The sequence below is a fragment of the Eucalyptus grandis genome, chromosome 7, assembly GCF_016545825.1.
Source record: "Eucalyptus grandis isolate ANBG69807.140 chromosome 7, ASM1654582v1, whole genome shotgun sequence".
NCBI lineage: Eukaryota > Viridiplantae > Streptophyta > Magnoliopsida > Myrtales > Myrtaceae > Eucalyptus > Eucalyptus grandis.
In genome coordinates this window covers 51,578,012-51,605,889 of record NC_052618.1, presented here as the reverse complement: position 1 = coordinate 51,605,889, position 27,878 = coordinate 51,578,012, and the positions used below count along the sequence as shown (strand labels likewise).

The 27,878-nt window shown below is 40.3% G+C and overlaps 2 protein-coding genes and 1 pseudogene across 4 annotated transcripts; 2 read left to right on the top strand and 1 right to left on the bottom strand.

Moving 5' to 3' along the window:
* Positions 1–6,754: 6,754 nt before the first annotated feature.
* LOC120286057 lies at positions 6,755–11,006 on the bottom strand (annotated as a pseudogene).
* Positions 11,007–17,241: 6,235 nt separating this feature from the next.
* LOC104454110 (neutral/alkaline invertase 3, chloroplastic) lies at positions 17,242–22,823 on the top strand. 3 transcript variants are annotated; one of them, XM_039317124.1, is made up of 7 exons: positions 17,242–17,544; positions 18,309–19,109; positions 19,760–19,925; positions 20,026–20,237; positions 21,393–21,886; positions 21,988–22,036; positions 22,136–22,823. In XM_039317124.1, the coding sequence occupies exons 2-7, from the start codon at positions 18,417–18,419 to the stop codon at positions 22,460–22,462; spliced, it is 1,941 nt and encodes a 646-aa protein (XP_039173058.1). In that variant the 5' UTR covers positions 17,242–17,544; positions 18,309–18,416; the 3' UTR covers positions 22,463–22,823. The 3 variants fall into 3 exon arrangements, with proteins under 3 accessions (XP_039173058.1, XP_010067152.2, XP_039173057.1); XM_010068850.3 differs by having other exon boundaries at positions 17,242–17,609; XM_039317123.1 differs by having other exon boundaries at positions 17,242–17,710.
* A 136-nt stretch (positions 22,824–22,959) lies between these two features.
* Positions 22,960–27,516, top strand: LOC104454108. Its single transcript, XM_010068849.3, has 5 exons — positions 22,960–25,058; positions 25,156–25,224; positions 26,403–26,474; positions 26,591–26,663; positions 27,286–27,516. Exons 1-5 carry the CDS (start codon positions 24,964–24,966, stop codon positions 27,340–27,342), a joined length of 366 nt encoding a protein of 121 aa, XP_010067151.2. The 5' UTR covers positions 22,960–24,963; the 3' UTR covers positions 27,343–27,516.
* Positions 27,517–27,878: the final 362 nt, after the last annotated feature.

The following is a 27,878-nucleotide window of genomic DNA, read 5'->3' as shown; positions in this document are numbered from 1 at the left end:
GAGCGCCGTGAGGAGGAGGAAGAGGAGGAGGAGGAGGAGGAGGAGGAGCGAATTCGTTGCTTCTCCAAAAGAAGGCTGGATGGGGGGAGGCATCTGAAGAAATAAGAGTCGTCGCTTATCGTGGCGTTGGAAGACAGTCATCGTTGGAAGCTGCTGCATTGGAGAGGAGAGGAGAGGAGAGGAGAGGAGAGGAGATCCGATCATTTCCATAGTGCTGGTCAGATGTTTGACGAAATGCGGATGTGGAGTAGGAACTGGGGTACATTTGTATCTGAAATGGGCGTCTTGCTTTCGGCTTGTGCAATTGATTTCTTTGTATATATAGACAAACGATGACGAGAAATACAACAGTGCATTTTGCATCTCCCAGTCTCCTGTATTTTTTGTTGTTATCAGTATCCCCGTCTCCTACATGTAAGGCCGCAAGCTATACTTTGGAGATTCTTTTACGTGTGGTTACATTTCTCTTTCGCTTTGAACAACGGCGATGAAATTGCTGGATGTAGCGAGAAAGCATATGATTATTTGTCAATCGGGGACGCCTGGCAAATGTTCCTCTTCTCCTGCGACCAAGAACTCGCGGTATATATCATGGAGGTAAATATTATGAGAGGATTTTGGCTTTCTCTAACTGGAATTCTGTTCTCGCTTGACTAATTAAGTCAAAAGATAATATTCGCTCCAGTATCCGTTCAGACCTTTGAAGGGTCTCATAAAATCTCTTCTGTTGAGTTGCTGATCTATGTCCTCTTCAACTATTATGATTGTTTATCTTCTTCTGGAATCAAGGACTGATGTTAAACTTGCACTTACCACATCTATGTGTCATTTGGCCCTTGCTGTGGCTCTGCTGAGTTTGAACTTGAAAAGGTGTGCTCAGTAAGGAAACCTCATGCTTTAAAAAGTGCTTCATAGTGTGTGGAAGGATACATCCACGTAAAAGCTGTATTGTGGAGCCTGAACAATTACACATGTTATCTTTTGGAATGCAGGATTATCCCAAGTGGCAAATGAAGAGTGGGTCTGTATATTTTCAATGGAAATGGATAACGACAGTCAATGCACGAGGGTGTGAATTTGAATCTGTTTGCTGCATCTTCATTGTAACAGGTGAAGATACTCTAAACATTAGTATGATGGATTTTCCAGTTGCCTTCTTCAGTTTCCATTTCTCAGGAAGCTTCCAATTATGATGAGCTCTCCATGAAACAGAGAGCTTGAACATCGAATAGCTGAAGGTACTTCATAATACACCTATAGTTTTCTTCAGTACATAGCTACAAATGTGAGATAAATAGGTTTTCACTTCATTGTCTTGTACCGGGTTGAGCATTTCTTCCTGTTGCACATCTGGTAAATTGCCTTGACAATATTGTAGAGTGGTGAACACATTAAAAGATTTTGTGGATCACTTGGGCTCCGTGACCTATAAGGTCAACTGTCTCCTGGCTGACAAGATTGAGGAAGCATCTGCGGTTGAGTTCATATTTTCTTGCGTTCGACAGTTGTGCAATATAATTAGGTTTTCCTTGTTTCATAGTGTTTAGGATGGGAAGGGCTTGCATACCCCTCTGATTTACCATGTGCTGGGTCTAATAGATTGCAACTGATCAAGAAGAATCAAGTTTTTCAAAATGTGAAATTACAACTCACCTGCAAATTGCTAAAAGAGGTCATGAGAAAAAAGTGGTATCTCGTGCTGCTTAGAAGCAAAACCGGTCACAAGAAAACAACGGGCCAATTCTACACTCGCATAAAATAGATGCTAAGTGAGGAAAAGTCTAAGCTTGTTAGTATATGGTGAGTTCCATATTGCTGTAGATGCTGAACCCATATCTGAAGACACAATCTTATTCTTTCCATTTGAAATCGGGATCCGAATGATTGCAGTTTGACAGTAAAATTCGTAGTTTCAAATCGGTAAGCCGAAGGCCCATGCAAAAGGAATGCAAAAAAACAAGAAATCCCTTTTCTCCCGCGTTGAAAATACCGAAGCCTAATAAATTCGATGGTCATTCTTGTCAAGGAGCTATGGCATTCGCCATCCCATTGAACATAACGTTAATGAGACTGAAGAAAAAATAGTAGAGCTATTGATGATAAAGTCTTCAGGTAGAACTTCCTCCACCTTCAATCGAAAAAGTGCACCATCTGGTGCTTTGACATGAAAAAGATGTGATTTGAATCCGAATTTTAGAAAAATGATTAGTTCATCTGTCATGGCAATTATCGACATGATGGTGATTTGGACTCCAAATCTTGAATATATACAAAAAGCGCTGCGCTTCATTAGTTAATGAGACTGAAGAATAGTGCCACTTCCCTCCACCTTCAATGCCGGGCTTCATTTCGAAAGGCATGCCTTAAAGAGTTTCCAACTGGAAGAGTCCAGCTGGACTTCTCCTTCACTAGGGCAGCCGGATGGGACTTAGTCTATCAAAAAGGAACCGCAAGCTCTTGATGAAGTTTCTGACCAATGTGGAAGTTGCTGAAGTGGTTGACGAAATCGGGTACGCTGACGAATCTGCAAAGGCTCGTTCTTTTTGCACCAGTACTGTCCTGGTGCTTTCTTGGAAGTCACTTCTTGCAAGAAATCGGCTGCCTTTCCTCTCCGGCATCTGAGCCCACGCTTTTCGAAAACTCGAGCACGTTTCTCTTGGGCCTGGTAAACAATCTGTCCTTCTGACAGTAAGATGATATCGTCGAAAAGTTCCAAATGTTTCAGGAGCCGGTTGCAGAAGGGAGATTATCATGGTGACATCCATGATGTGAACCATCTGCCTCATGAATCTAACAATTTGGAAGGTAGTAGAACTGTCCAGCCCGGTTGATATTTCGTCCATGAAGAGCTTTGGCTGGTCCAACAAGCATTTCCCCTGCCAATTACAAGCTTATGTATATTCCCAGCTAAGTTAAGAATGGCAAGAACAAACCAGAGCCAAGTTTTCCCAAAGAAGATTTAGTCACTTAGGTTCTGTTTTCACATACCGGTGGTGACGCGCTTCTTCTGGCCCCCAGATATGCCTCTTCTCATTTCATCACCCACCATAATATCAGCGCAGATATCCAATCCCAGAATCTGTTAATATTATTGACATATGAGTATGAATTCGTTAAATAACGAAAAAGGTCAGAAAGCGCTATGGAGATCAAGTGCAAACCTTGAGAACGTAATCCGTCACGATATTCATTTCTTGGCCTGCCACTGCACTGGCTTTCTTGAAGGCATCTATCTCGGATCCGGTTTTAATTCCTGATTCCTTCTCTCTTCTCGACAGCTCAGCAAGCATTTCGTATCTCATTCCGACTCTAAGCAACGGCCCGAGAAATCCAGTGTCTCTCTCACCGTCATCTCTCCATGAAGATCATGTTGGCTAATGTAAGCACATGTTCTTTGGGGAACGAATTCCGACAGTTCATGACCACAGTACGTGACTTTTCCAGATATCTGAACATGTTAGTATGATGAAGTAACTTTAGATTCTGAGCTTGACTACAAAATGTAGCAAATCTCCAACAGTGAATTCAGGAACATTCTCGAACGGTTGCAAATACAAGAACAAACTCCATGAGGGAAGCAATTGTAGGTTAAATTGAGATTGGACATAATCTGTACCCTTAACAGAACTTAGACTAATGTAAATGTTAAATGACAGCCAAAGGGTATAAATTCTGCTTGTTATTTGTCAGATATCAGTTCAATTGGAGTTTCTACTTCTCTTGAGCTAGGTATTTAACAAAACCAAAGTGATAATCTATTATAAACACACCCTTAGGTCCTTGTCGGGCTTCGCCGAAAGTGCTTGCAGCAGGTGGTTTCCCCGATCCAGGTGGTCCCAGAAGCAATGTCATCCTGAATAATGAAAGCACTCTCAGAGGTCAAAACTGAGAGAAAAGCCCTGACTTACATAAAAATCATCGATTGTCAAGTGCCTTTAAATGAGCATAAGAAAATAAATTCATAATTTCACGTCTGGAGATTGAATGTAGAAACATATATACTACTTTCTACTTTAGACAAAGAAGGCATCCACCCTAAAAGAAGTTTTCTAAATTGCGAGAAAATATACCTTGATGGTTTTACAATCCCACTCATGTCGTGCAGTATCTTAACTACTCTTCTTGGATGGGAATAGCTTAACCACGCTAAGAACTCCCTGTTCATCACATCAAGGTGCAGCTTCATATCAGCACAAGGTTTCCACTAAAATGTGGCTGTTGCATGTTCGATAACTGCTATAAATTTAGAATGCGGGGCCAAAGTTGCAGAGAATTATGTGGAAAAAATAATAAGAGGAGGCAAAGAGGATGGATAAATGGATTTTATTCATGAATCGAGTGACACAAAGAAACGACTGACTTAATCCTACCCAATCAGTTAAAAAGTGAAGGTATGGGAAAAGAAATGATATGAGCATACCTCTATAGCATTCAAGGAAGAATTCAGCAGAGTAGGAAGTGCCCGAGTGCCGACATAGGCGTCTCCTTCCACTGATAAATGCTCGAAGCGGACTTCGATTTTGGGGGTTTCAATCCCGACCCTGTTATAAACATCAAATTCAACCTAAGAATATCAACCTCAAAATATTCAGCTCGGCACAGTTCCATGATACCGAAAATGCCTTCACAGCGAACCATTTTTTTTACTACGTTAGTCATAGGATGAGTCTACTAATATTCTGTTCTTTGCTTTGTGCTTATATAGATCAGGATATTAAAGGGAGAGATTGTAAGGTTGCTGTGCCCACTGACCTGTCAGTTCTCTCCCTCAGCCTGAGCAGGAACCTCTCATTGTCCTCTTCAACCACCTTCAATATGCTCTCTATGAGATGCTGCTTGTCATGTGTTCCGAGGTTCGTGACATCGACCTCTGCATAGCCGACTCTCCCATCATCCAACGCCTGCTTCAGCATCCCCTTCCTCAGCCGGTCGTACGTTGGGAGCCGCTCGATCGCCGCCCACTTCAGCTCCTCCTCGTCATCCTCCCTCCTGCTCTTCTGGAACGCATCACCCTGCGTGCTCCACACCTCAATAATGCTCGCCGAGGCCAGTTCTGCCGCTCGCCGAGAGGCTCATCCTCTGGCTCATCGAACGGCTGCTGCTGAATGACCTCTGGCTTATCGACCGGGCAAGGTCGTCCCCGGCTGATGCCGCCATTTTCCACGTGAACTCTTGTCACTTAACACGTACTCGTTTTGCTTCCTTCAGTAAAAAACGGTGGTCTTGAAGGGTTAATGTTAGTGCATACCGTTAAGAGACTTCTGAAGAGATTTTCTTCTCTGGTGAGATGTTTGTGGAATGTATTGTGGCATCGCTGGCTATTTATAAATAAGGTTTGTGACTGAGGAATAGTGTGTGGGAGCAGAGACAGGAATGAGAATTGCAGAGGTGGTGTCGTAGCAAGGGGACAAAACAGATGATTCTGATTTTTGTCAACTACATGATCATGTTGGAGAATAATAGTATTCAAGGAGGGATCGTTCTTTACGAGGTACTAAATAAAGGATGGTCAGACAGCACAAGAAACAAAGATCAGCATCATCAGACATCCATCGGCAATCACAATACCGTTTGCCTTGTAACTGTAAAATGAAATTACGTGTTTATTCGGACTCTTGGACTTTTGAATCGATAGGAAGTTTAGTTCAGAGTCCCCAAATATTGGAGTGCCAGTGCGTCGTAAAGAAACTGCAGCCAAAAAAAAAAAGAGTTGAATTAATTCGAAACTCGTCGTCTGATCATGAACCGGATTCAGCTTGACCGAATCTTTCTCAAGTAGCCACAGCAGATTGAAAAGCTGTAATGATTGAATTCAGACTCCAGTACTCGTCTAAACTTTGCAGGCTTAACCGACAGAAAAAAAGTAATAAAGCAGAGGCATTGCTAGGAAGAACCCAGATTAAAAAAGATGGTGAATTACACGAATTCATTTTAAATCATCGGATAAACACTTCCAAAATCGTCCGTTTTTCCATTAGCAGATTGAATTCCAAAAGGCATATTCAAGTTGTTGATAATCCAGAGGAGTTCTTCATCCAATTGCACATCCCAAATTGAGTCAAGTCTCCATGTGGAACTTGAGGTCTGGCCAAGTTTAAAGATATGATTAACTACGCCGACAAAAACACGAGACCCGAACAAGAAGCTATTCAAAAACGACCTGACTCATCGATCGCCGTCCTCAGCTCGCGATCCGACTTGTCACAATGCTGCTAGTTGCTAGGGGAGTATGCAAGGGATGCACAGATCATGTGGCTTGTTGATCTGATCGAATACCAGTACCATCAAATTGAATGTATCATCTCGTGAGCTTAAGCCCAAGAGACGAGGACTACCGCGACCTCTCAGTTTCACTTTGCAGTTATTAAACTCAAAAAAGAACTGCAAACTGCAAAGTTTTGCAGTCATGGGATGGAACACCTGGTGTAGAAATCGCCACCAACATGATGCAAATAAACGAAAGTCTCATACAGCGAGAGAACCGCCAAAAACCTTCAAACTAATCCATCCATATATTATTGACTTAAATATTTCTTGTATTTTCAAGGTTATCAGATAAGCCAGCTCAACACACAAAAAGCACGTGTAAATGATGCAATATTGAGCACTTTCCATACAAAAACAATATAATAGGAATGCATCATACATCAACAATTTTATCCTTTCCAAATGTTTAGTATAGAGATAGCTTCTATTATCACTGTTAATCTTTAAAAAGGTGTAGATGAAATGATTATATGCACGGGTGTATGACTACTGTACAAAAACATGGCAGTCCATATATTATTGACTTAAATATTTCTTGTATTTTCCACCTCTTTTTTTTTTTTTTCCTCTCTTTTTGTTCGTCCAACGAACTCGAAAGAAATTTCCTGTAACCCATCTGCTGCTGCAGATGTGAGGTCATAGTGATACAGCATGTACATTCAACCAATTCTGTACAAAATTACAATTTCCCGAAAGCCTCTTGAAAAAACCGCGGCTCACAATTGCCTCCGACAGCTCCAGAAGATCAAAACCCTTCTTGAATTAGAGGAGAAAAGAACATGGGCAGTTCCGATTCGCACACCGACTGTACCCGCTTCTCCTGTCACTGTTAGTCGAGAAAATGGGCGGCTGCTGCATCGGGGGACTCCATGACTTGAGCTGCTTCGGCAATCCTGAGAGCCACGGTGGCTCTATAGGCGGCCAAGTCCGCGTTTCCCATGAGGGACTGAGCCCTCTGGCGTTTCGCGATTGCGAGTTCCATGGACCTGTTAGCTGATGCTCGAGCTTCCTCGACTTTCCGCAAGGCGCTCTGTTCCTCTATAGCATCTCTTTCCGCTGCCATTGCTGAAAAGATATGGATAATAAGCAACCAAAACCGAGAGTCGATTTTCAAATAACTCCACATTGCACAGATGGAACATGTATTCACACCTATAAACTACCTACAACTGTACATGTATCATTCAATTATCCAGTTAAGAGGGTGACATTCACCTTGCAAGAGACCCGGTTGCTTGCCTCGTCCATGCTGGCTTCCCTGCCTTTTAAATGACCTCCGCTTACGCAGGGCAGGCTTTGGAACCAAGGAGCTTTCCTCGATTGATGACCCTGTAAAAACATTTGTTTATGTTTAGGAGAAACGTTTGAAGCAGAAGAAATGAACCAAACCAAACTTGCACTCACGGCACATAATATGATTTCACTCTTTTCATTTACCCATAAATACACACTAGACAATTTTCTTAAATGACAACACAAGTAAGGTGCTAAACGTAAGATGCAAAGCTCTTCTGCATCCAAATGATACTTCAAAAGAATTCCAAACCCAGAGAGCAAAAATCACTTGGAATAGGAAGCTGTTTATCTCAAAGAAAACACTTAAGAGACACAAGAGAGTACTAATATAAAATTAGATGATAGTAACCATTTTCTGAAAAGAAGTATAAAGAAGAAAAAGACTAATGGCAAGAAAAGCAGTCATCTGGTAATATTTTTGTAAGACCACCTCTCAAATAAAAGGACTAATAGAACTGCTCCGCTGCAAAGAAAGAATACATTTTACTTTCATTGAAAGCATATCCTTTCAAGAAAAGAAAACAGAAAATACGAATCCACCCCATCCAGCATGTTAACAGTGCGTTGGTTATCACTCCAAAGAAAATATGGCAGCACAAAGTTCTTCAAGCATTAATTTACCTGAAATAATCTAACCAATGCCAATCGTCTCTGCTTCCGCTTCTTCATCCAATAACGGTACAGCTTCCACAACATCCTTTCTCTCTATGTCCAGTCTAAGATTAGGGTCTGGTTTATCATTCAAGAAATCATGAGGATTGCAATAGAAAGCCTTCTCAAATGCATCAATCATAAGCTCAAAGGTGTCCTCTGAAACACGCTCAGCCAGATCATTTTCAGCAAAGAACTCATCATTGAATTTATGAAGCCAGTCCTCATCTTCACAGTCCATGTCATAACTTGCGGTCTTACTGGCCATAGCTCTTGACACCTCATCAGCACTCAAGGTAATATAATTTTCTGGTCTTGTAAAGGGTACAGAATTTTCTTCTCCATAGCCTACTACTTCACATACCCCTGGAACAGGTATTATCTTAACAGGAGGAGCCTTAGGAGATACAACATGCTTATTTCGTTCAAAACACTCTTTGTAAAGATCCTTAAATTTCGACCAATCATCTCGGTCAGGAAATTCCAATTTCCAACCATTATCCCCTGTCCAGACCATTGCATGGGTGAAACGGTTGGAGAAAGAGGGTTTCATAGCTTCTTGTGCCTTGTGAGCATATCTCACCACCCCCCCACTTTTGAAAACAAGAGACCACTCGCCAGAGCCCAAAAGTTCCAACATGACATTTCCACTTTCTTCCCTGGAACACTTGTCTGAATCGCTAATTAATAAATTTGCATTACAGGATAATATATCTGTATCCTGTTGAACTCTGGTCACAGTAGCGCTCATCTCATCAATACTTCCAGCAGACCTAGTCCGAACAGATCTTCTCTTTTGTCACCAGAAATTATTGAAGAAAATGGGAATCCATTCTTCTTAGCACTGACTAAGTCTGAGGCTAATGCTCCATTACATTTCCTCACACATGCTAATGAAGGATTTCTAACTCTCCTCCTTGACCTCAGTTGACTCCTCCTTTTTCTTATGCCACGAGAATTCGATCCATATCTATGTTGCGGAGATCGATTGTCAACCTTAGCACCTCTAGAAGACACGTGCAGCCGCAACTCACTCCCTGTAACTTCAACATTACTGGCTGATTTGCTTTCTGAAGGCAAAAAAGAATAATCTTCGTCCGAGAGTTCCTCCTCTTCCACAGTCACCAAACCATCATTTGTTTGCACCAACGCTGAATTATTTACAGGAGCCAATGGCACAAGCTGATGTCGGAGAAGCATACGATGATGCATGTACATGAAACAAAAGGGAACTGCAGAAAAATCCACACAAAAAATAGGTGTAAACTGCCTGGATCCAAAGAACTTGCATGTCCCCGAGCTGATAATGGAAGCACAATCCTGAAAGGAGAAAAAAGGAAGAACAACCATTCAAATACAGCAACGAAAGCAACACTACTAGGATGAAGCAAGCCCGTTGATAAGAGGATCCAGTGAAAACACACCCACACGACACTAGATGATACATAACTAGCAGAGAAGAAACTACCCGGGCAGATACTGTTACACAATAACCATCCATCCGGAAACTCACCAATCAAAATAGATAACATGCAGGTGCGACCTAAATTGCAAATGACCTTGTACTTGTTAAAAAAGGAATGCTTTGCAGAAACCATCAACCCAATCCTTTGCACTAATTGCAAAACACACCGACAGCTTGACAACTTAATTTTATCATAAAATAAAAATAGGTGTACAGGGCCACTATATGGAAAAATTCCACCAGATAATAATTGGAACTACACCAATCTAAATAAGAAGTTATCTGCTTACATCCAATCTACCCGATTTGCTATACATAATGGAAGATAGAATTCAGGAAAGAGCTCAGCAGACTAAAGAAAATCAAGCCTACCCGTGAAAAATGAATTCCATGCAATGCATAGACACCCCGAAGCGGCTCTGACATGACAAGCTGTGACAGTGCAGACAATCTAATGCAGACCCTCTTCATGTACTGCAGAATAGAACGCAAAAGGCCAACAACTGCAGAATTTTCTCGATGTGGCAGCTCCAAAACCACAGACAGTGCCCGAGGACCCTGCAAATCCTCTCCCTGAGCATCACCACTCTTCCTCTTCTGCCTCCTAGAGAAGTGAATCCCATACTTCTTACCATCACCAATCTCGAAGCCAGGCACCGCCTCTCTTTCCTTTTCCTGCTATAGACAATCCCAGTCATCCTATCCTCATTGTCCCTTCCCATCAAAGACTCAGTTTTGACATCAGATTCTCGAATTCATCGTCCCCCATTTCAATTACAGCAACCTCACGCTTCGGACTCACATTCTTAGCCAACCCAACTTGCTTGGACTTGAGACCAACACCAACAACTCCATTCCACCACCCCCACCTCTGCTATCCATGATGCTAAACCACTCATCCCTCTCGCCGCCGCCTCCCTTCCTGAGCTTGCCCTCGCCCGACTCCGGCCACAGGCGCCGGCCGGAGCGCAACACGCGCGCCCCGTCGACGCCCTTCACCACTCCGAAAACCCTCGTCGTCCGTCGCATGCCGACCGATGGCATCGCCGCCGCGCTCCACAACCGGACGCCGCCCGACCGCTCGATCTCCTACCCACGCCGCCCCCTCGGCTCGCCAAATCACCCGGCCGCCCACTCAGCCGATCCCTCCCGCGACGACCCACTTCACGGGACGCGACGCTCGGTGCCCCCTTCTGACCAACACCGGGTCCGGACCATGTACGGACAACAAAGAAAGACCCCCCTTCCCTTTCCTTCCCCAAGAGAAAAAAAAACAACTACGGTCGAGTACGAGGAGCGTCCTCCGAACACGCCATGGGAGGGAGCTCACTGAGTCGATCCGCGCGACGAGACTGAAGACTTCACTCTGCCCTCCCGGTCGGTTTCCAAGGAAAGGGGACACGTGCGACCAATCGACCGAACCGCCAATCGAGCCGATCGACCCCGACCACGAATTAACACGACGATCGCCGAGAAACGGACAAATAAAAATCCAATCTTTTTCCTCTTTTTCCCCACTCTTCCTCTACCCACATGAACAACCGCAGACGCAGAAAACAGAGAAGGAGAGAGAGAGAGAGAGAGAGAGGGTTGGAGATCGGCAGAAACAGAGCACGATTCACGCAAATCTCGTCGAGGGATCGATCGATCGAGAGAGAGAGAGGGGTGGGGATGTGGAGAGAGAGAGAATGATGTGTATAGGTGTCTCTATCTACGGGCTAGGGTTTATGGAGGAGGAACTGCGATCGAAGCAGCGCGGCAGAGTCGCCGACTGATCCAGGCCGTTGGATCTGGGGAGCAACGGCCCTGATGGACTAGGGTTCCTGGGGAAACAGTCCAAAAGCCCCTGTGGACAGGAAGGGAAGGGCGCTTCCGCTCTTGGAAAGGAAGACACGATGGATATTTTTCTCTCCTTGAATCTCTCTCTCCCCACCACCTCCGGTGAAAAGACGGAATTGCCCTCGGCGCTCGGGCGGGCGACGCGCGGGAATCGACGGGGGCCGGATGGGGATTTCCCCCCGGTTGGAGCGGGGAGTAGCGAAGATCGGGGAGCCGAGGGGCCCCAAATCCAACGGCCCTGATTTTCTGGTAGAAGAGGTTAAAAAAGTTAAAGGGCCTCTTCCGCTGGGCGGGCCCCAGTGAAAAAAGCAGGTAAATTTACGGGCGTGGCCCGACGACTGTTGACCGGCGTATTCGGCTTTTCTTTCCACCTTTTCGGGGCCTGCTGTATTTTGGGTAGTGTCGTAATTTTCGGCAAAGTTTCGACTTAATTTTGGATTTTAAAGAAAAACCCAAATTAAGAAAACGAAACCCAAATCAAATCGACACATACTTCTTTTCTTTTTTTTGTTTTTGGGTCAAGTCCTCGTACTTCAATCACGTATAAAGCAACCCCTTTTTTCTTTTTTTTGGGTGTCGAAAGAGAGTCTTTTGCTCGTTTCGTTAACCCACGTGTTTCGAGCATAGTTGACTGGTTTCTGAACGTAGAATAATTGATTGATGGAGAATCTGAGATCGAGGGTTTTAAATAACCAAATAAACGAGAGAGCCCTTGCAAAATGTGCCTTAACTATCCAATTGACCACTTGATTTGCTTCACGAAGACAATGGGTTGCTAAGACGAAGCTTAGTCGGCAATCTAGGGTTGGAAGTGCCATGGGCTTCTTAGCTATCCAATCGACCACCTGATTTGCTTCACGAAAACAATGGGTTGCTAAGACGGAACTTAGTCAGGGATCTAGGCTTGGAAGTGCCATGGGCTTTCTTATGCACTTGCAACATATTGAAAAGAGTGCAATATAATTAGTTTCAACGAGTACTCGAATATCTATATTAGGGAATTGATTGAATCGAGAATCACTCATACCAGACTGAACTAGCCAATTTGGTCCGGTGTCCAGAAGTATCAGTTCGATTTCTAATTCCTAAAATTGGAATTAGCGTTTAGGCCATTTGGTTCTCGATTTTAAAGAAGAATTAGATGGAATTGATTACATATACTTTTTATTTTTATTTTTTTAAATAAATAAGTTTAGTTTATTGTTTTCGAGAAATAGGAACTATAATTGAACAATAAGATATTAGAATGGAAGTATGAGATTTGTCCTGAGCGTTATTTCGGGTCATACTTTAGACAATAAAATATCTTAATAGAATCACAAAAATATATATTAATTTCATTTGATTGAATCATGATCTAGATCCCAAGATTATCTAGTCCTAAGATATTTGAATAGAAACATGAAAATGTATAGTGATCAATTTCATTGGATTGAACCGTGATCTAGATCCTAGTCTTATCCGGTCTTAAAATCAATTAGTTCAGTTTCTAATTCTCCTTTTTGAAAATCGAGAGCCTATATTCCTCCGCATCGGCGTAAGTGCCACGGGCTTTTCTTTCGTGGCAGCCTCTCCGATCCCAATGCTATGCGTGAACAGTAGACGCAAGTGGATCGAGTTTATTAAAATGGAATACAAATTTATCCATGTTTAGATGTGGATAATACGTGGCGGTTCTGGTGGAATTTCTTTCTTTTTTCTTTTTTTAATTTTTGTGTGCGGGTGTGGGTGTGTAGAAATCGCAGGGAAATGTCATGGCCCATGCAGCGGGTACTGTCAAATCACGCATCCCGGAAAATTGTTCCCGACCGAGTTCCTTTTGTCCTTCGAAATAATTTATTTTTAGAAAAATGAAACCTTTTCCCACCCAATGGACCTACTTTTCCTTAAAAAACAACAGAGATAGGAAATTTCCCATCAAGCTCCATGGAAGCACACAGACACAACATTCAAAAACAATCGGATCTTAACATGATTACGGACATTGTGCATCGTAAAAGTCTCGTACCAAATAGAAGAGATCCTTAAATAATTGATATATATAACCCGCCCTAATAATCAGTTCAATAATGAATTGAATTACATATGAATAGAGAAAGTATCGTTAAGTGACACGACCGACACCGTAAAAAAACTTGGATAAGATGGTTTTTATGTGTAAATTTGCTTCTATTAATGCCCGATAAACTCTATAACACGTGATGCATATAATGCGAGCTAGAAAATTGTTTTTTTCATTTCTTTTCCCTTTTTGTTTCTTCTTCCTCCGTCCAATCGCCGAGTCTTGACAATGATCAACAATCGACTAGAGTCGACCTTGATGACCTTGTGGGAGCCTCGCTCGGCCACTAGTGACAAGGAGGAGGTGCAAGTTGTTGGCAAATCTTGGGTTTGCTCTTTTTTTTACCAAGTATTAAAGATGATGTGCTATTTTTTTAAAGATAGGTCACAAATGGATAAGAAATGGTCAAAGAGATTGCCAGCTCTTCATCACTTGCCCGGTCACTAGTGACGGCGAGATCGACCTTGTTGGATCTCCTTTCTAACTAGTCATCAGCCATCATTGATGCCTAACAATTGGCTAAAAGAAGAAGAAAAGAAAAATAAAAGAATGAGAAAATGATAGAGAAAATAAAAAGAATCAATTTTTTTAATTTTTTTTCCACATTAAGGTTAGCTTTGACACCGAGTGTTCACTTCAGGTGATTTATGATCAAAATTGACCAAATAAACTCAATTGGTAAAACATGAAAATATTTAGAACTCGATTGACGTAATTAAAATATTCATGATTAAATTAATAAAAGTGTAATAGATTTAAAACTTTTTGAATAATTTCTCATTATGTTTCGTATCAAATTCAAATTGTCTTCCTCACCCTATAGTTTAAGTTCTTACTTAAGATTACCAAACATCTCATCTTACGGTTGGTATTAGAGAGTCATGAGCTCGATGATTTCTCCCATTCTCTTTTTGGCAAGATGCCTCAAGTTCTATCAACATGAAATTATGGGATGATGACACAAATTGTTTGTGAAATCTGATTAAATATGTAACATAGTTCATGAACTATAACTCAACGTGCAATATTATCTCTAAATTTTTAATATACTCAAAATGATCTTTAGACTTTTGATACATATTCAATTTAATCTTTAAATTAAATGAAAATACCCACCATCGTTCTTTTATTAATTCAAGCTCATATAATTTAAAGACCAAATTGAATATATATCAAAAGGTTATGGACTATATTGAATAAATTAAAATTCAATGATTACATTATATATTAGATCAAAGTTTAGGGATTATTTCTCTTTTTCATTGCACTTTTTTAAAGAATCCCTTGACAGTATTGGAAAAAAGGCATGAAATTTATTAAGAATAATCTACGCGTCTTTCCTCTAAAGATTTTCTTTCTTCTACGTGTTTGGATATCTTGAAGCCCCCCCACTAAATTCACCAAATAAATTTTGTTTATTCACATTGTAGAGGAGTCGCCTATATTAGGGCTTTGATTCTTTAACGAGGCTTTTCGAGGAAAAAGCAAAGTAAGTCCAGAAAAGGAATTGGAGATTATATTCGCATCAGAGTTAAAAAAAAAAAAAGCCACTTTGCTCATAAAGATACAAAATTAAAAATAAATAGATTCGTTTCGAAGGTCAAATTATCTTCTATAAAATTTCAAATTCCAATTACGTCTTGGAAGAATCTCTAACCAATTTATGCCTTGGCCTTTCCACCCTTTTGACTCACGAAAAAATCAATATGCATTTGGAAAAATCAAGGAAAGAAAGAAAGAAAGAAGACTTCGACGCATCAGAAACTATTTACAATTTACAAGCTTAAATTGACCATCCAAAACTTCTTAAATTTGACCTTTGACCTCATGTCTTTCGTCATGGGGAAGCTCACTTAAACAAGCCAATATTGAACGACTAAATACGCTCGATAGTTTCATAAATTAAGCGACGGGATGAGTTGAAATTTCATGAATATTTTAAATGCGAAATTGCTTTTTTGTATTCGATGACAAAGAGAATCGAATCTGTATCTTGCTCACTACAAATATATATCAGTTTATTTACTAGCTAGCCAGAGGCTTGGCAAACATTGCCAACTTACTAGTGCACTACTTTTTCTTTCTTTTCCCCTATACATCTTACCTATAACTTTCTTTCCTCGAAGCTGAAAAGAAAATTTCAAAAAAAAAATTTCAAAAATTTCACTAATCCATTTAGACACATGAAAATCGCCTTATCCATCTACACGACTCGAGGTTTCATCCATAGATAGCCGGCTCAACCCTTGAGCTTACATCAAGCAAGAGACACCTTAATCCAACTCTAGCATCATCTAAATTAAACCAAACGTTCGCCTTCGACCGACCCGGCACCATCGGAGCTGCTCAATTTTTCCACGAGATGAGGCGTAAGTCGAACGTACAAATCACGGAACTCAAAATTTAGGACCGATCGGGAGTAAATGAGATCACGGGCCGCGAATCGGGTGCAGGGAGTTATGAGGAAGCTGAAATTCTGGTGGCAACGACTGGTGCTGCATCCGGCCGGGTGTACCCTCTCGCCAGCAGAACTTCCTTGTCAATCCCCACTGGCGAGTCAACCCACACCCACCACCCATTATGGCTTCCTACCCTCTTTCCGTCTTTCGTCAATAGCAATAATTACAAGGAATAAAGATACAAATAATTTCTAAATTTAAATTTAATATGTAATATAATTTTTAGTTTTTTTTTATTTCATTTAATGTGACTTTTGAACCTTAGCTCAATATATAATAGTTACACGTTCAATATATAAAAATGTTTAATGTTATCATTTCATTAATTCAATTTTACAAAAACAATATTGACATTTTCATGTAATTCATTGATTAAATAAAATGTGTACACAGAACCTAGAATCGCATTGAATAAATTAAAATTCGGGACACAATATATATTTGGGCCAAAATTTAGGGATTATTTATGTCATTATCCTTAATTATAATCAATAAAATATCCAATTTAATGCCTTTGACAAGTCTATTAATCCTAGCTTTAAGGTTTTCAAGTAGCAAGTGCTATGGTCGAACTTGCTTGAGGTCTTGATAGGTTCCGAGTTATCGTACCTGTGCTCCTATCGAGATTGGTTTTGAGGGAAGGACGAGTCTCGACTCCGACGCCTACTCTATAGGGCGCATGGTGAGGCGATTATACCACTCCGTAATCGATTTGTCAAGTGCTCAAAGGGCTTGTTTGGTCGTGAACAAATTGGATTGCTTAAATAATATGATCTTTTTGTTACTTCATTTTTTATTTTGCCTAATTAGGTTTTGTGGAGAATCGAGTGCGGTAACATGGGCCCATTCGAAATTATCAATCATTAAATGTCAACTTTTCAAGATTCCACCTCTAAATCGGTTATCTAATCTATAGGAAACCTTGCCAACATTATCCAAACTAAAACCATTTATTAGCAACAGAAAATAGAAATAATTACTCTTCTGCAATTCTGAAGCACCCCTCCTCCTCCTTTTTTTTTTATTTTATTATTTTTAATTCTTTTTAATTTGGGGTAAAAAGAATTCAAACTTGACTGGCAAGAAAGATTCAAAAGAAAGTAGACAATCCCCAAGGAGTCAAATAAAAGCAAAATTTGGTAAAAGACAGAAGTTTCTCAGCCAAAAAATGAAAATAAAATAAAATAAAACGTGAGGACGGAAGCGGATGAAAAGAGGCGTGACGCGGAGGAGTTCCGTTCTTGATTTTCTTTTTCGTTTCGCACAAGGTTCTCATTACAGCAAGCGGCTGATTTCGGTGCGAACGGGAAGCGAGAGATTCATATGCAGCGTCGAAAGTGACGGTCTTGTTCCGTTCCGGACAAGGAAAGTCATCAGCTTGCTCATGCTATCATCTTGAATTCGCACGTTTTCGTGGGGCACCCAAGAATTCATTCCATCAAGATTCCCGGGGCGCCGCCGCTCTGATTCTTGGAACCGGGGTGGATCTTTAATCTGTAATCCGGGTATCGTAGCGAATCGTCTGGGTACTTCGTCGAAGCATTTGCTTCGTTCGCATCCCCGCCAGCTCGTAGGTTTCTTGCTTCGGCAGCAGTTTCTTGTCCTTGAGTTAGCCACGCGAGAGCGTGTGAAGTTGTCATCTTTTTTGGCCGATTGCGAGTACCCATTACGGTGATTGTTTGTTTTGCTCCTGTTTGATCTCTGCCCGAGCTGGTTACGGCTTCATTTCTGCATGCTCTGTCATCGAGAGTTGTCCTTGTGGCTTCTGATCGCTTCGGATGGGCTTGTTTAGCTTGAATTCACCCGAGTTTTTTGCGCTGTTTGATGTTCTTGTGGGATGTATGGGGAGAAAAAATACGGGTATAGATTCTTTTTTGTTCTGACAGATGTGAAAGGCTGTTGACTTGGCCATTTGTGATTTTACATAGTATGAAAGAGAGGTTGATGTTGTTTTTGGTTTAAAACATGAACAGAATTTAACCTGAATCGAGCCAGGTGAGTCTCTTGGAAGTTATTCGGTGAAATAATTCTTTACCCTTTTGTGCCCTGAAGATTGGTTGCGCTGCTTAAGCTTACTCTTAACTGGGGGGTGGGTTTATACTTGCAAGTCAAAGACTGTTAGTTGGATAAATTTTGCAGGTTAACGTCTGTCCTGCATTTTCTGCAATATGCTCTTCAACCGTGCATTCTGGCTTCTTTCTACTTGTTCTCTTGATCTTCAAGTTGTGAAGTAGTGGTAATGACTGCTTCAATTGCATCTCTTTTTCAGGTCAATTTCCTGCTGTTAGATTTGTAGGAGGTTTGCTGGTTGTTGCCAATATTGTATACTTGTAATCGATATCAATAAGATTTGTTCTGCTTGTCAAGTATTGGGGCCATGGCCACTGCTGAAGGAGTTCTCCAAGTTTTCTCTGGAGTTGCTCCACGCAATCTTTGTTCTGACCCAAGTTCTAATGCATTGGGCTTGGCATATTCGTTTAACTCTCGTCTGGTCAGTACCAAAAGAAGTGCATCGAAGAAAATAAAAATCCCTGTCTATGCAAGCATACAATCGAGTACTTCTGAAACCCGTGGGGTGCAAGGATTTGGAGGGAGTTCATATAACAATAGGAGAATCGATCGGTTGAAGTTTTCAAGTTGCAGATGCCAACGGGCTGAGGGTGTTGGTGGGACAACCACTGGAAATTGGTTTGTTGATAGTGCCGATGATTTAAACCCCTTAAATACTATGGTAAATGGGCCACATGTTCTGAATTTTGACGATGTCAAGCAATTGAAAGAGGAGAAAACGGATTCAATGTCAAATGGTGCACCCATAGCCAGCAGTACCATCCACAGGGCTAATGTTGACCCCATTGAGGAAGAAGCATGGGATCTATTGCGTGATTCAGTTGTTTATTACTGTGGAAGTCCTATTGGAACTATTGCTGCAAATGATCCAACCAGTTCTAATGTTTTGAACTACGATCAGGTCTTTATTCGTGATTTCATTCCTTCTGGTATAGCTTTTCTCTTGAAGGGAGAGTATGATATTGTACGGAACTTCATCCTTCACACTCTTCAGTTGCAGGTATAAATTGTTCCAATTGCCATTGATGTAACTCATTTCAATTGTGGTTATCCTTGTTTATGTTCCTACGTGTGATTATTGTTGTCAATTTTTGTTTGTTGTATTGAGTTTCTAAGCTTATTTAGTTAGTCACTGTTAGTTTCAGTGGTGCTGAGGATATATGCTCACATGGTGAAGGAACTTTGTTGTGTTACTATGGTGATATGTAATTCTTGTAACTGAAAGATGCTCTTCATCAATTTTGGGGTTCTTACTGTAGTTTGGATGAACACCATGCCTTTCACCTGAAGGAAAGGAAGAATTCTTGTAATTTAATCTTTCCATTGTGTTTGAACATGCTGAATGCATCTTAGCCAAGTTAAATATGTATCATGTGTGCCCATATGATAGTTCTTCAAGCTCTTCTGAAATTCTTTATTTAGTTTTAAATCATGACATAAGTTCATCTGCTAATCCCTCTTCTTCTAAGAAGGGGACACATCTAGGAGAAATATGGTTTTATTATCTTTCAGCTTTTAAGATAAATGCTTATGCTACAGCTTCCAACTTCTTGCTGCTATGCTGAATTACTCTTTCTTTCCCAATAAGCAAGAATATTTTGTTGCTCAACTAAATGTCTTGTACTGCAAATTTATAATTCCTTGTTGCAGAGCTGGGAGAAGACAATGGACTGCCATAGTCCTGGTCAAGGTCTAATGCCTGCTAGTTTTAAGGTTCGCACAGTTCCTTTGGATGGGGATGATTCTGCCACAGAAGAGGTATTAGATCCTGACTTTGGGGAGGCAGCTATAGGTCGCGTTGCACCAGTCGATTCTGGTAATTTAGTTATGGCTTCAAGAAGAGGTTGATGATAGTTTATTTTACATAAGAACTCTCGTGTTGATAATGAACATCCATCTTGTTCTCTGTATTTCAGGTTTATGGTGGATTATTCTTTTACGTGCGTATGGCAAGATATCTGGGGATCTCTCTGTTCAAGAGAGGATTGATGTTCAAACAGGAATAAAGATGATTTTAAAGCTGTGCCTGGCCGACGGCTTTGATATGTTCCCTACATTGTTGGTGACTGATGGTTCTTGTATGATTGATCGGCGGATGGGAATCCATGGCCACCCTCTCGAAATACAGGTGAGCATATTCTGTGTCACCTTAACTGATCATTTTTAAGAGTACTTTCTATTATGACCATATGCAAGTGGGCGCTTAGTGGGAAAATGGATAAATAGAGGAATCTCATTTCTCTCTCAATGAAGATCCTATTATACTGGTGGTGGTTGCTTCTTGCGTTGCACCTGATCGAGTTGCTTATCTAGTCTGTGCCAACTTCTTGCAATGAGCTTCACATCTCTCACAATAGTAAAATTATGGAGGGAAGCTTTTGAATACTTCATGAGGAAGCTTGGTTATGCCTTCAGCCTTGAGTGGCTTATTCTTATGAAGTTTAGTTGTCACGTTTTAAGAATTTGCCAACTCAGAAAATGGGATGTAAATCTTAGCATATCAGTATATTAGTGTAGCTGTTCTTCTTTACAAGGTAAATAAGGGAATATTGCATTTATAGGTGAAACCGCATTTGTATCACTTTTACATATCGTGGCTGCTGATGAAAAAGTATCTGTTAGACCCAAAATGGAGACAGATTTTATTTTGATGCATTGTCAGTCGAGTCTTAAAGTAATGTCTATTTTTCTCTACGGTACTTTTGGTTCTCTGACAACAGCTTTGGTGCAAACCATGTATAGCAGTTGCTCAAAGTAAGATATCGGATGTCAACTGTTTGTCTGCCTGTCTGTCTCTTTCTCTTACAGAGACGTGCACATAATTCTCTTTGCTTGGATTTTTCTTTGTTTTGCCCACTTAAGCAGGATGCTTTTGGAGAATACTCGCTTCTTTAGTTTTGGAGATGTACTTGTGCTGTAGTCATTGGATGATTTAATGGCATACACCGCTTCAAGTCATAGCAGGTCAGGAGCAGGATTGCAGATGTGTTTAGTTAGAGATTTGGTGGCATACTTAGTTAAATTTAATTATTGGGCGAAATCACGAGCAGGCCAAGATCAGAGCCTTTTTTGACATGGATATGAGAGGAAGATCATGGTTCTTTGTCTGCCGTGTGAATTTAATTTGGTCCTTTGAATTGAGTAGGAATCTTTTGGTTCACACAGCATTGGTTTATCTGATTGCAAACACAGATAAATCTAATTATCACTCAGATAACATTATCTTCTCTTACAGATTACGTTTTCTTAAATTCTCTGACATGATATAGTTAAAATTTTGCAGGCGCTCTTTTATTCTGCCTTAATGTCCGCGCGTGAGATGCTTGCTCCGGAGGATGGATCTGCTGATCTAATTCGGGCTCTGAACAATCGTCTAGTAGCTCTCTCCTTCCATATCAGGGAGTATTATTGGATCGATTTAAGAAAATTAAATGAAATTTACCGGTACAAGACTGAAGAGTACTCATACGATGCAGTCAACAAGTTCAACATTTATCCTGATCAAATTCCTCCATGGTTGGTTGAATGGATTCCAAATAGAGGGGGCTACTTAATCGGGAACTTGCAACCTGCCCACATGGATTTCCGATTCTTTTCTCTTGGGAACTTCTGGTCCATTGTTAGTGGGCTTGCAACCGTGGATCAGTCCCATGCCATTTTGGATCTCATCGAAGCAAAGTGGGCAGATTTAGTCTCTGACATGCCATTGAAGATTTGTTATCCTGCTCTTGAAGGACAAGAATGGCAGATCATCACTGGAAGTGATCCTAAAAACACGTAAAGTTTTGATTGACAATGATATATATGTGTGTGTTTTCTGACATGATAGTTCCTTTGCTTAAATATGGTATTCTTATGTGATTCTTACTCTGATGCAGGCCATGGTCCTATCACAATGCAGGTTCCTGGCCAACTCTGCTTTGGCAGGTTAGTATTTATTTTACAAAACTGTTACAAAAACCTACTCAATTCATTAAAGATAAAATTATAAGATCTCGAATTTGATGGGGGGAAAGTGGTTTGCAGCTCACAGTGGCTTGCATAAAGATGAATAGAGCTGACATTGCTGCAAAGGCCGTTGAGATCGTAGAAAGACGCATATCGAGAGACAGGTGGCCCGAATACTATGACACGAAAAGATCAAGATTCATCGGCAAACAGGCCCGCCTATTCCAGACCTGGTCAATTGCGGGCTATCTTGTGGCAAAGCTTTTGCTTGCTGATCCGGGTGCTGCCAAGATTCTCATAACTGATGAGGACCCCGCGCTAGTTAATGCATTCTCTTGCATGATTGGTGCAAACCCAAGGAGGAAGCGCGGTCGGAAGAACTTGAAGCAGAGCTATATAGTCTGAATTGTGTCTTACATCTTGCCATTCACAACGGCCGGTTGCTTGCTTGTATAGATAGGTTAAGTATTTTTTCCCCTCATATATGGGTCTATTTAATAGTTGAATAATGATTAATTAATTTCCAACAAAAATTGCAAACTAGTGTACTAAACGCATCCTTCTCCTCCCCCTATTATTTTGCTGGGCGGTGCACAGGACAGGTTTCCATGATGCAATAGTAGAATTTGCATAGATATTACACTCTCAATTTAGTTTCATATATATCCAATTGTTTATGTTGGAGAAATAAGATGACGGTCTTGATTATGTTTATTGCAGCTACTCTTTATTTTGGGTGACTGGAATGAAATTATGAATTTCCTTACTATTTTGCCTTCTGCAATTCTCTAGAGAAATAATTGCTTGTGCATTTAGATGGTTGAATGCTTATCTGTTCAATAATCTAGTTTTTTAGTTTACCAGGAAAAATAAAAGAAGAATATTCTAATTTTCAGTATAATTTTCAACATATTGATTACCTAATAAAGATATCTGGACTCAAGGATGTCGCCTTAGATGGAATATGAGTTGGTTCTCCTTAGGTACAGCAATTTACCACAATGGTATTATCTGCATTTTGGCTGGGGTAATGGGATAACCATCCAGCTGGGTTTCCTCTTATGGTTCGGAATGCTGTACTAAGATCAAGTCAAGTTACTGAAAAAGGAACTCGTATTAGCTTAACATGCCAGCGAAGTTCTATCAATAATTTTCCCACATAATGTAATTCTTTTGCTAAACTTGCTCGACGTCATTTCAAATTAAAATAATTTCTTTTTCACGGTAATAATATGCATTTAAATGAATATGTACTTAGCTATAGAAAGTCTCTACATGATAAATTTTCTCTTTAACCTTTACGATGTTTCTTACAACAGGATCACCAATGAGAAGAAAATAAAGAACTTATTTCGATCTCTTCTCCAGCTCATATAATATTTTTGGCATATATATAATATATTAAAAATCAAAGTGCGATCGGTTTATGAAGTTTCTAAAGGACATCTTAGAAATTTAACGTGAAAAATAATTCAGTATGAAAATTAAAGAAAATGCGAAGAAATTCAGCAAAACATGGTTTTGGTAATGTCCCAGATCTTTTTTTCAATTGTTTTGGTAATGTATCCGATTTTTTTCTCCTCATTTGGTAATACAAGAATATTTGTTGGATAAGTAATAAGTACAGTCCAAAAAGGGAAAAGAGAGTAATTAGGAATCCACCAAAAAGACACCTCAACTAGAGGTGCATGTACTACAAATGGCAAAAACGCGAAAAAAGGTAAGATAGGATTTGGCCTTCCCTCATTGTTACCAGTGAAATCTTGTCTAGATCAGTCTGTCATGGACATACTTGTATTGTCATACGTGTGAGCCTCACGTGGGAATCACTAGATCAATCGATTCGATTGCCTCAATCTACTATGGATTGAGTCTAGGCAAGAGTTCCAACCATAACATCTCTCCGTTACAACGAAATAGACCTTAAGTGCACCATTTGGTGAGAGGAGCTAAACCATTTTCATGCGCTTCCCTCTCATTACCAGCTTAAAAACGGAGAAGTGAGGCGTTAGACAGCCAGCCTTGGCAGATAGCCCGGCCATTGAAGAGGCAGTTACTCCCAGTTCCACACACTCACACATAGCATGCACGGCCTTCCCTCCTTTATTACTCTTCTTTTGTCTCTTTTTCTCATTTTCAGCCTCAACGTCAGCTCAGTTCCCCAGCTTTGCTAGTGCAATCGCCTATATAAACCGGCTCTTGGTCACTCACACAATCTACACAGCCCTCATTAAGATTCTCTTCGAATCCACTTTCTCCGCTTCTGTTCGTGCAAAAGATCTTTAGGTTCTGTGTGTCTGAGCAATGGCCGACCAAGTAGATGCTCTTGTTGACGAGCTTTATGCAATGTTCACCCCCCTCGAGGAACAAGTATCCTGTTATCCTTTTTTCTTTGAATTTTTGCATCTGAAAATGAAACAGTGTTGTTTGTTGTATTAATTTTTTTTGGCCAAAGTTGTTTATTTCATTCGAGGGTGAATGAAACCACCATTTCCTTGGTTTGCATATGTAGGGAAAGGGTAGAATCTTTTCAGGCTAGTGACATTTGAAAATGTTTTGCTAGTTTCAACTAAAGAAGAAAATAGCCTTTTTCATAACAATTTTCCGGCTTTGAGTGAAACATCGGCAAATTGAAACCGTTTGTTTCACCAGTTCCAATTTGAGAAAACGGTAGCCTTTTCATTTAAACAAGCTTTTTGGTTTTGAATGAAGCATAGACGGATTGAAAATGTTTTGTGAAGGTTTAACAGATGTCATTGTGAAATAGTGCAGCAAAGAATTGACAGATATCATAAACTCAATTCAAATCTGTTATATGCAGCAAGTTCATCGAATTCTAATTTATTTCTCTTGTGTTGATCTTTTACAAGGGCCTGCTGGATGAACAATTCACCGTCAATTATGAGATGAAACCGGATGATGGCTCCATGCATTTCATAGAGTTGGTCCAGTCGTTTCATAACCATATTCAAAGGGCGATGACAGATCTCGCCATTGCTCTGTAATTCTCTGTGGCGATCCTTATAATGGCGCTTCTATCTTACTCGTTCTTGTGCATATTTCGGACTCATTTTGTTTATTTCCTGATACCTTAACAGGGAACATCCTTCTGTAAACTATACAGATATACGTGAGCACCATGCAAAGATCAAAAGGAAAGTTAGTAGGTAAGACAATAACGATATGGTTTATGTGACATACATCGATTCACGATTGGTCTTTCTTTTATTTAGGTCTGTTGTAGGAATTACGCATGATAGATGGATTCTACTGTTAAGATCTTTTGCGGCTGCAAAGTATATAAGTCACGGAGGGTATTTCTGTGAAAAAAATTCGAGGTTGATCACTTAGATTCTCCTCTTTATACTTTTGTTTGCTGCATGTTTACCTTTTTATGTGTTGGTAGGCGTTATTTTTGTTTTTTCCACCAACGAACTTTTAGATCAAGATCGATGGATCTATTTAGCCTACAGGAGAGGATAGGCATGATCAATGTCCTTTTAAGGTGACGTCTTTTTGCGGCCGCAACCCCTACAAGTTACATGTGGTACTTCCACAAAATAGCTCGGGGTCGAGTATTGTCGTTTATACCTTTTTTTGCATATGATTACCATTAAATGATGTCGGCGTTATTTTTGCATTTTCAAACTTCAAATGTACTCTTCTATCAAGATCAACACATCTTGGATTAATTTTGATCTCAAATTAGAGCTTACAATAGGTTATCTTTCCGAATCTTTCGAGTCATTAATTACCAACACGTGGTCTATAAATTGGTGTAGTTATTTTTGGTTGGCTGATTTGCCTTTCCATATTGTATACTAACTTTCATGATGTCGGAAGGTGTTCGTTTTTGCATACCTGAAGTAATGTTTTTTACTTAAAACTTACTGGTGAATTACTGAAGATTTAAAAGGCTGATGAAGAATATTGCTGTTACTTACCTTATGAAAGAGTATTTGCATATTATATCGTTCCTTATTTGTTTTCATGGAACAAAATGTAATGATTCAGTGTTCAGTTTCTCCTCTTAACTTAGGCTTTGCACGCTAGAATTTTGTTTGTCTACATTTATGTCAATATCTCAAAGCATTATCATAAGGAGATCAAAGGAAGAACATGCTGCTGTAATACTCCATCTCTGGTTTATGGTCAATCAATTGCATTTTCTGCTTGAGTTGTCTGAGTATCTTATCAAGGTCATGGTATATCAAATATTTGTCAGTTGTACCATATCAAATAATTGATTCGTACTGTCCTGCTCCATCGTTTCATAATGATATTTAATCTGTAGTGATACGATCATTAGTTTAGGCCCACTAACTATTCTAAATGGGTTTTCCAGCTTTGGTGCTTCAGCGCTGAACCTGCCGCTTGAGGTGCTGCGACTTGGTGTTGCTTCTTCCTCCAAGGAAGAGTAAGGAACACTTTGATTCCACATAAAAATATCGGCATGCTTACTTATGCTTGATGTCTTAATGGTGAAGTTTAAAGGCTTGCTTGGATTTGTTGCTAAGGATGCTTATCATGCAGGTGCGACTTTGCGCTGCTTCGTATACATCAAGAGTACCATAAACTCCGTCCGCACTTGGATACCATTATTGAGGTAGCATAAAAACCTTAACTGCAGTAACCAAATGAAAATTGCATGTAGTTATCTACGGAGTATGAGATGATCAAAACCATAACTGGCAATCTAGAACAGCAGCGTGTGATGATGAGACCTGCCGGAATTGTGTCTCCACTAGAAAAATGTGGAAAATGACTGTGCTTTCTTATCTAACAAATTAGGAATTTCAATTGATTGTTAACCTTTCTTTCTAGGTTACCTCTTTTTGCACCCAGAACCCTTTACTCGTCCAGATCCTATTCTTCCACATCTTGCTTTATACCTTCAACGGTTGATATTTCAGCCATTGCCGATAGTTATGCAATTGAAAACTACTGTGCTGAGACAGAGATAGGGGTTTCCTGAAGATCTGAGAAATCTATTGACTACTTCATTGCTTAGGGTCATTTTCCTTCTTTCTTCTTTTCTTGCTAATAAAAGTATTATGAAACATGTGATAACTTGAACCCACGAAGATGTAACTATTCTTAGCTGATGAGGCATAAGAGAAACAAAATGCCATTGACTTATATTAATGTTGTTTCTGCCTGAATTAATTTGTTAATGCATTGTGATCTGTCCTTGTCATATCTCACTAGGGGAATTCTCATATTTGCAGCTCGAGCGCAGGATCGTTGATCTTGATCACAACCTGAGAGGGCCAGGGGACAACTGATATTGGGTGACCGGTGTCTCATCAAAGTTTGCCAGCCCCAAGTAATGAAGCAATAATGGAGGAGTTTTTAAGTGTCTAATAAAAACTTATGGTCTAGTTGTGTCTTGTTTGAGCATCTGAACTTGCTCTCCTTATGTTGTTTCTGTTGTTTCCTATCTGAGCAACCAAACTTGCTCTTAGTACCAGTAATGTTGTCATTTCATGTGTCGAACATCTGAACTCCTCTTGCTTGGCGTTGCTTGTTACTTCTATGGCTTCTCTTTATCCTTATATAAATTGAACCCTATGCTTCAACATGTTGATGTTGCCTTGTGTTGCACGTCTTACTTTATCCCTATGCACCGACTTGATTATGATGTTAAGTTGAGGCCGAAGCAAAAGTTGTGGTTTCTCTGGACAAGCTGTCTAGTTTTATCCTTCTGTTAGAAAGTTTTCCTTTTCGCATTTGTGGAATTGTTTGGGTTAACGTGTTCAACTATCTAAAGTTCTATATCCTTCATTATTTTGGGTCTCTTGCTCGTGAGGAAAATTTCTTC

Bases quoted from the DNA above. Each gene is read 5' to 3' on its own strand.
- LOC104454110 (XM_039317124.1), top strand. From the start codon at position 18,417: ATGGCCACTGCTGAAGGAGTTCTCCAAGTTTTCTCTGGAGTTGCTCCA. The intron at 19,110-19,759 runs GTATAAATTGTT...TCCTTGTTGCAG, and splicing joins TTCACACTCTTCAGTTGCAG to AGCTGGGAGAAGACAATGGA. The intron at 21,887-21,987 runs GTAAAGTTTTGA...ACTCTGATGCAG, and splicing joins GGAAGTGATCCTAAAAACAC to GCCATGGTCCTATCACAATG.
- LOC104454108 (XM_010068849.3), top strand. From the start codon at position 24,964: ATGAAACCGGATGATGGCTCCATGCATTTCATAGAGTTGGTCCAGTCG. The intron at 25,059-25,155 runs GTAATTCTCTGT...ATACCTTAACAG, and splicing joins ACAGATCTCGCCATTGCTCT to GGAACATCCTTCTGTAAACT. The intron at 26,664-27,285 runs GTAGCATAAAAA...TCATATTTGCAG, and splicing joins ACTTGGATACCATTATTGAG to CTCGAGCGCAGGATCGTTGA.